This window comes from Platichthys flesus, chromosome 10 (assembly GCF_949316205.1).
Source record: "Platichthys flesus chromosome 10, fPlaFle2.1, whole genome shotgun sequence".
Classification (NCBI taxonomy): Eukaryota; Metazoa; Chordata; class Actinopteri; order Pleuronectiformes; family Pleuronectidae; genus Platichthys; species Platichthys flesus.
In genome coordinates, this window is record NC_084954.1 from 26,030,499 (window position 1) to 26,039,391 (window position 8,893).

The window sequence follows — 8,893 nt, forward strand, 5'->3', positions numbered from 1 at the left end:
AATACTTTTTTGGGCACTATCTGAAATGTGTTAATGGTGTCCGGTTAGACAAATCAAGATCAAATACTTACCAGTTGAAATTCTAATTTTAACAGCATTTTGAAAGACTGGATCTAAAGTCATGTTGCATATTTCTTTATAGGTTTTAATTAATTTTCAATAATTAATCTAGATAATCATTGACTTTCTGGAAATATTTACAGTTACTTGAATCTACTACAGGAGATCAACTGTAAGTCATTATAATATTTTTTTACACCATCCCCATACCATTCCTCTCACTCCAACATCCCCCCCAGTGTATGATTTCTGTGTGTTCTAATTTCATTGATTTAGGACATGATGAGAGAGGTGGTGTGATGTTCATGGCAAAGTATGTCACTCTGTTGACAGAAAAAGAGAGAATATTACCGCAACAGTTCAGGTGTGGTTGGGGTCTGTTCGCAGACTAGAATCTGTTAATAACAGAATAATGTATTAGTATTAGGTTGCATACTGTGCAGTTTTTTCCCCCACACAGACTACATAAGTAGTGTATATATTCTGAATGTTCAAGTAGAACAGCTACAGGAAAAACACAACAGACATAGTGGGGGATTGGATGGTTGATCATATATATAGAAAAAACAAACAATCCTGAAATGATATAATTATTTCCACAAAAGATCAGAGTTAAGTGAGTTAAATACAGGATTTGAAATAATGATAAAATGTAGTTTATAATGTTGCTCATCTGCACTGTATTGGAATCTTCACTGGAAACTCTAATTCCATATCTGAACATAACTAATTCTCATATTTGGGGTTGTTGGGGGCATTTTACGGGGCAGTGTGACCTCAAAAGTATATCTTCAAAAAATAGGCCACCATATAATAAAACTAATTGGAAAACTAGAACATGTGAAATATCCTCTTTTCTGCTGTCTGTTTTTTCTCTGATATAAATCCTGATCGAATACGTACTCCAAATTGATTATTTATATTTTGTTTTCTTTGATTTAATATGTAAATTAGTATATATTTTTTTTAAGATTTTACACATTGGCAAAAGTCAAAATCAAGGAAATCATAAAGATTCATTGTTTTCATTTAAGTAAGGGAGGAAATTCAACACTTAACATACCACCAAATTTAAAGCACCTCTGTTGTTGATCAGCCTCAACAATATGACAAAAAAAAGACCAATGCACCACTTGCATGATACTTGAAACTGGCACCTGACATGTCATTAACATATATTAGCATATAAAGTAATTGGCCCAGATGCCAAGGAAGCAGCCCAGCCCAAACAGATTAATTGTCATCGAGCAGTAGTGGTGACATTGTTAAAAATGAGCTCCTTTTAAGGCACCAATTATCAGAGAATTTCCAAAGTAACCTTTTTTCATAAGCGATTCCTCTACCCACTGTTGTCGCCTCAGACACGCACACAGAGACACATGTACACAGTAGAAGATGTACAAGCAATATACATGGTATCAGTATCCAAAATGTATAAATATTGTAAATAGCTGTCTGTCGTCTTTCAAGTTGTGCCTTTGAAATCAAGCCATGCTGCATCTCGCTCTGAAAATGAGCAAATGTACCTTTGTTTAGCTCGAGATGAGAAAAAAACAGAAAAACCTCGCACACACTCATTTTGAGAATGCGTAATGAATTTTCACAGATACAAATAAGAAAGCCTAATATGCTGTTTTATTCTTTTTCTCCTAATTTCTTATAAACACATTTCAATGCTCTCTGAGCCCCGGCTTAGGCACAGGTGTGTGTATGTGTGTGTGTATGCATGTGTGTTTGTAAACGTTGTTATTGATCCACCTCTGAACCTGTTCATGTTTGACAAAGCACAATCTTATTCCTTCTCTCTCAGTTTTTCTCTTCCCTGATTTGAATAGTCCTCGACCTTTCAATGTGTGTTTTATTGCAGCAGTCAGTCCTGAGCCAGGCCAACAGATTGCTGTCTGCGGAAGGTTCAGGAGAGCCACATGTCATAAGCAGTATAGCATTTTATTCATGCTTGATGCATGGAGGAGTCAAGAGACAGTTAAGTTAACAGTGTGTAACTTCACCAGTTCTCAAAGCCCTCCTATGTCCTGAGTCACATGTCCTAAACCAGGACTTCCTCATGCTAGCTGTTTATGTTGGCCATCTACTTTATCAGTAAGGACACACACAGTTTGATACTCCCACTATCACAGAGTGGGATTGAAGTGTGTAGGAAGAGGGTTTGAGACAGAGCCAGAGGGCGCACATTGAAACTTCAAAGGTGAAGGAGAACTTCTCAAATCAGACCATCTCAAATATGTAGCTGTTGTCGATGCCAGATTTGCTTAAAGAATAAAGATCTCAGTAGTCACTTCTCCTTCACAGCTTCTTCCTTTGAGCCCCTTTATGGAAGCTATTAAAAAGTCATCAGTGAGTAACACTGTTGCACTCGTTGACATGTTTTGACCTAGTCCCAAATACTCCACTGCAATAGAGCACTGAAGGCCATCTTCATCATAAGGAGCATGTTTATAGTTTGTGAAGCACTTAGGCTGAAGGATGTAGGATAGGTCAGGAAAAAACTCACTTAATTTTGGTGTTGATATCTCTATTAGTTTGGTAGCCTGGCAAACAAAGAGAGTCTGTGGCCGTGGCACTGAGCCAGAGGAAGACTCAGTCGTAAAAGCACTCGTCCATCTGCGTCTCCTCCTCCGCCTCCTCCTCCTTATTCTCCCCCACTCGCATTCCTGCTCTCTGGGTGTGAAACACTCTCCTCATATCCATTGGTATAAGAAAAAAAAAACTCATTCAAGGCTCAGGAGTCTGCTTACTCCATACCTATTAATCTAGGTATTGATGGTTCTACTCACTGATCAAATAATGCCAAGAAATTTAATCTGGATTGGGTGAAGGATTTTGAGTGTCTGTGATATCAGCTAATTTTGCCTTGCTGAAAGTCTGTCAATTAATCCATGAGTGGACACACACAGCCCCTGCGCTCCGTCACACACTCGCTCAGAGACACGGGCAGTGACTGAGACTTGATCTCTTCACCGTGAAGCAGCCAGTTAGTGACTCTGTGGAACAGTGGAAACAGTGGAAACACAGAGCTTCTCTGGTCACATCTGCTCAGAGATCAGCGGCTTCATGATCAGAGCAGAGGCGGCAGGTGGTTTGTACCGAGCTGGAGTTTCTGTTTCCTCCTCCTCTCGGCTCGCTCCTTGTGCTCAGTACAACACGAGACGTGACGCTCACAGTCAGGACTACTGACACCTAAATCATCCCAATAAAAAATAACCTTAACTAACCCTCTGAACTTGAACTAGTTCATTTTAAGTGTGAACTGGCTCAACGCTGCAAACAGCTACTGGACACCAGCATTGAAAGGCAGAAGTAGTAGGGCTGGATCATTACACTCCTGTGACCAATCCTGCATGAGACTGCGGTTAGGCCCGCCTTTCTCATTAGCATAAGGACACTGCAAATGCAAAGGAAATGTATCAGGGAAAAAATAAATGTTAAAATATATTTAAGACATTTCTTTTGACATTTCTTTTGGTATTAACATATTTATTTATTTATTTCTGTATTTATTTATTTATTTCCATTTTTATTTATTCATTTATTTATTTATTTCTGTATTTATTTATACATTTATTTATTTATTTATTTTTACTTATGTCATGTATGGTCCTCCATACATCACAAGTTAAAACTTGTTATGCAGTAGACTGCGTAGTATAAAACTATAATTACAGGGAATCCATGTAACATGCTTATCAACAGCCACAAACATCGACTAATGTTTAATGCACATACATAGTTTAAAAGTAGCACAAGTAAATAAGAGTCTAAGATAAAGTCAAACTTAGCTTAAAGCTTAACTTATTCAATTTTTTTCACTTGTTCACTGTTGTGAACCTGTACAAAATTGACATCACCATATCTAGTTGTTATGACTTTTTAAAAGCAGTTGCATATTCTTGCAACACAACAAAATGGGTGCTAACTCTCTTTGGCTTATAAGGCTAAGTATATAATGTAATTATTCTCTCTCTCACACTAAAAACACACAGACACACGCACACACTCACACAAACCAGCAGAAGGTTGCTTTGCTGTTCTCCACATGCTCGTGTCTCACCCATCCAGCCCCCCATGTCCTCCTCCTCCTTCACCACCTCACCTACCCCCGGTGTTGGCAAAGGCATCTGTGTGTGTGTGTGTGTGTGTGTGTGTGTGTGTGTGTGTGTGTGTGTGTGTGTGTGTGTGTGTGTGTGTGTGTGTGTGTGTGTGTGTGTGTGTGTGTGTGTGTGTGTGTGTGTGCGTGTGTGTGCGTGTGTGTGTGTGTGTGTGCGTGTGTGTGTGTGTGTGTGTGTGTGTGTCAGGCTGGCTGCTGCGTGGTGAGCATGCCCTCTGTCATTCATGCAGAGCAGCCCTGTCCAACTGTCACTTCCTGACAGGCCAATAATCAATCTCTTTATTAACTGCTCTGCTGCAGACCACCGCACGGAGATGAGGAGGGAGAGGGGTTGAATAGAATGGAAGGAGGAAGGAGAAAAGAGGAGCAGAACTCGGGCTGCAGCTTAAAAGTTTTTGTTTTGTCAAGGGAATTGATCGAATTTTACAACAATTGTAGCTTTTATTTTGAAAGGCTACAGGATACGATACAATCTTTGAAAGATGATTCCCCATGATGACTGTTATTACAACACTCACTCTGTGTCAGCTCTGCTTCATAGAGATAGATCTGACTTAACATGTTCAACTTCCTTCTTCCTGCTAGCGGCTAACTTGATGATCAGCAGTATTCAAAGCCAACCTGGTAATTAGATTAAATTGCTATTTCATATTACTTCATTCATTGACTCTGATATTGTGTGCATCTCATCATGCTATTTCTGCTGGGTAGAACGTAATGTATTTGTTCCACTGAGATCTTTTGCAGTTCTCAACCTTTGAATAAATGTGCCAATTTAAAAAGTCTTACAACCAAAATAACCTACTCCCAAGTGTCCCTTTTGTTGTTGCTTTTTTTCTGTCCGTGGCCCATGAAGTAAATACCCCAATGCAAACACAATAAAGGGCTAAAAAATTTGTAAAGCCGGAGAGTTGAGACAATTCCTTGTTGATGTGTCAACATCATCCGTTTCCCACACAGTCATTGGATGTAATGCAGACAATATTTTTCTGAAAAAAATATATGTAAGCATGTTTGCTTGAATGACAAGAGTTTCTGTAATTTTAATGTAGTTTAATCACACCTTAGGTCCAAGCAGGCACTCTATCCATCTTCCAACATATGGATTCTTTCAAACGTGCTGCTAAAGTATCATGATCTATTTTCGTGTTTTTTATTAAAAGGCAGAAAGTGATGAGAGCGGAGTCAAAGAGGGGGTCTGTCCTGACCTGCTGGTGTTGCTGTTGGTTTTTGGGAGGCTGGGCTTTCGTGACAGCCTCTCACCTGAAGTCACAGTGATAATTTATGAGGCGGGAATGTGCATCAGTGATTGTGGTGGCCAGCAGCCAGGAGGCAGAACACTTACTGTCTACTGCACTGTCTCTCAATTCAATTCTCCTTCCATTGTTTTGTTCAGTTTTTTCATCTCTGATAAGCTCCTACACACATAATCAGAAAGTGATTTGATGACTTTACAAGATGAATTTCCTCTACTGTTTCTAAAGATAATAAATCTCCAAGATAAAAAAGACTAGTGGAAATGCTACATTACAGCAACTGAGTCCACTCACACATCACTTTATTAGGAACTGTCCACCTGCTTATAAATGCAATTACCTGAGAACATTGTATAAAATCCTGCCGGTAAAATCCAGGAACTTTGTTCACATCAAACAGAATTAAGGAAAAATATATGACCTTGGTGCTTTCAACTGTTAAAGGATGTTGGTGTCAGATGGGCTGGTTAGATTACATTTTTTTTTCTCTAAGATGTCACTCATAGCGGAGCCAAAAAAAACAACCTCCACTCCTGTGTTTGATGAGAGACATCAGAGGAGTAGGCTGGCTGGAGCTCACAGATGCTACGGTAATGCAGATAACCACACTTTATATCTGTGGTGAGCAGAAAAGCATCTCAGAATCAACATTTTAAAACTTGATGTGGATGTATTACAACAACAGAAAGCAGGACAGACTCCACTCCTGTCAGCTAAGAACAGAATTGTGAGGCTGCAGTGACACAGACTCACCATCACTGGACAGTTGAAGACTGAAAACCAAAGCCTGGTCTGAAGAATCTGGATTTTGATTAGGCTAGCCTTGATATTCCGGCTTTTTATCTTTTATTTCATATTGCATGCACCTGACACACCCTACACCTGGGAAACAAAGCTGTCCATGAGCAGATAGGAGAGTCAGAATATTTTTTTCTTCTTCTTCAGAATTATACATTATTATCAGTGAACCCTCCTCAAACAGTTCTTCAATAGAATACTTTTAATTGTTTTCGTGCTGGAAGTTGTCTGCAAAACTTTTTATAAACAGTCTAAGGTGCGGAGAGAAGACATCTTTGTATTATCCTACCCAGTTAATCTGCAATGAAGTTTTTATAATCAATATCTTTTATAAAAATAAAACTGAATTTGCTCATTAATCTTCACGTATGTAGTTTATATATAAGTTTGAAAGATTGACTTAATTGGTGTTATTTTTAATACATTGCATGTCAAATCTGCAAAGCAATCGACACAATCTTCAGACCCAAGTTCACTACTTTTTGAATAAAAAGTTGGTATAGAGAGAGACAGAAGCAGTTCAGGGGAGAGAGGCCGAGCAGGAGGATGCGGTTAGTAGGCGCCGTCAAGAGCTGCTCAGAGCAAACAGCGACTGGTTGGGCCTTTGCTCTTATTGCTCTTGAGGCCTTTGGGCAACATATGTAGTTCAGTCATGGTATGTCTACAGAGTATAAGAATGAAATGGTTAGCTGGCTTTAAGTTCATTACCTCACAACAAATATGAATGTGATGACACAGTGCAAGTGAGAAATGCTGGTTTAAAAAAATCAAACTGAGGAGAGTCAAATACCAAGGTATTTTGTATCATTCCTTACCAAAAAAAATCCTGTTAAATTATTTTTTTGTATTGTGTCTGATGAAAAATATGAATGACAAAATTGGCAATGTGTTAATCCTGTTAAAGACTTTTATGGCTGTGTTCTTGTTTGCATCAACAGGATGAGTTTCTGGTGGAGACTCACATAAGGCTTCAGTCAGAGATCACCCAGTGTTGCCTCACCAATGTCAGGTACTGCGGCCTCACCACAGACACCTCGGAGAAGTCGTCTTCTGAAGGACCAGCTGACAGCACGACAACAGCCTGAGATCACACACATGCACATAGCACACAGAGGAGGGAAAATGGCAAAGCTTGTACAGATCACCTCAGACACCAATCATGGATTCAGTCACACAGACAGCATGTCCCAGTGTCCCCAACCCAAACAGCTGACTAGCAGATATATGCAAATAATGGTTCAATCTCAAATAATGATAATCATAAAACTCCAAATCCAGGTAATAAAGGCGCCCTAATGAAACATGGGCCTCCCTGCTGCTTCCCACCTAATGTTCCTACCGGGCTGCTCCCCACTTTCCATAATGCAATTTTGCAAGCCCTCCTCAAACATGAATCACCTAGAAATGAAGAGACCCATCCCCCCCCCCCCCCCCCCCCCCGCCACAACCAACATCACTTCAACCCTTCCCTTTGGACAACACTAACATTGTGTGTGTGTGTGTGTGTGTGTGTATGTGCGTATATTTGTGTGTGTAAGTGGATGTAACTTGAACTCAACAGAACTAAGTTTCAGATAAGTGTATAAACAGTGCTTCAGTGAACAGAAATGTTGAGGGGTCTGTGGAGCTGTGTAAACTCAGACCTACACACACACTGGGTGTTTCCATGATTGATTTGATTCTGGATATCTGAAGACACAGATAATTTATCAGCTCTAGAATAAATGTGGAATAACTGTCGTTGAATGTAAAATATTTTCCTCAAAATGAACCCCTCACATTTAGGCACCATGATCTATAGTTCCAACACACATGTCTGTCAATATTGATGTGCAGTGACTACAATTAAAGTTGAGAATTAGCACTAAATGTTATATCCATTACTTTATTTCTCACTGAATATGCTGAAGCTCAGAGCCTCACAGCATGGAATACTTCTGGTCTTGACTGTACGAGTGTTGAGGGGAATATGCAGTCATATTTAGTATAAGGTAATATTTAGTATTAGGGGATCATCTCACTGTGTGTCGCTGTTTGAGTAAGTGGGGGGGGCTGAGTGTGTGTGTGTGTGTGTGTGTGTGTGTCTGTGTGTGTGTGTGTGTGTGTGTGGTTGTCATTTTAGCTGGCTCCGGTTTTTGTTCATGCCTATGCGGTCAATGTGGAGGCTACTGTCTACCACAATGGGACACAACAAACACTCCACAACACAACAGCAAGAAAGTCCCTTCTGAATATTAAACAGGCAGAGACAAAACTACACTGGACTGGACTGAGACTGTAGGGTGGCATGCCTTGACTTTGCTGACCACTCTGTCTCTCATACAATGTACAGGAACGTCTCTGTAGGAGAGGACATCCTCTGCTTTACTGTTAAAGCCAGACTACAGGTGTTGCCAACTAAATACAATCTTGCATTGTGGTACCCTAATAATCATCACCCACACTATAATGCATTCTAATCCCAACAAACATTTATAATCCATTGCTCATATTGTTATGGCTGATAAGTACAAAGGACTCCGCATTGTTGAACTCATTTCTAGTACTGTTAAGGGAGTATTCCGCCCAAATGTGTCAATGTACAAACACTCCCGTATAATGCCAGATTGGTTTAACAGTTCTGATGATGTGTTCTGTAACATCCCTAACACCC

General features: G+C 39.8%; 1 protein-coding gene across 1 annotated transcript in view; it reads left to right on the top strand.

The window, feature by feature from the left end:
• The window catches only part of si:dkey-288a3.2 (protein phosphatase 1 regulatory subunit 37), an 88,810-nt gene extending 81,485 nt beyond the window's left edge, over positions 1–7,325 (top strand). Inside the window, exon 12 of the mRNA XM_062397590.1 lies at positions 7,179–7,325. Within this exon, the coding sequence (XP_062253574.1) occupies positions 7,179–7,325 (147 nt within the window). The remainder of the gene's footprint in view (positions 1–7,178) is intronic.
• Positions 7,326–8,893: the final 1,568 nt, after the last annotated feature.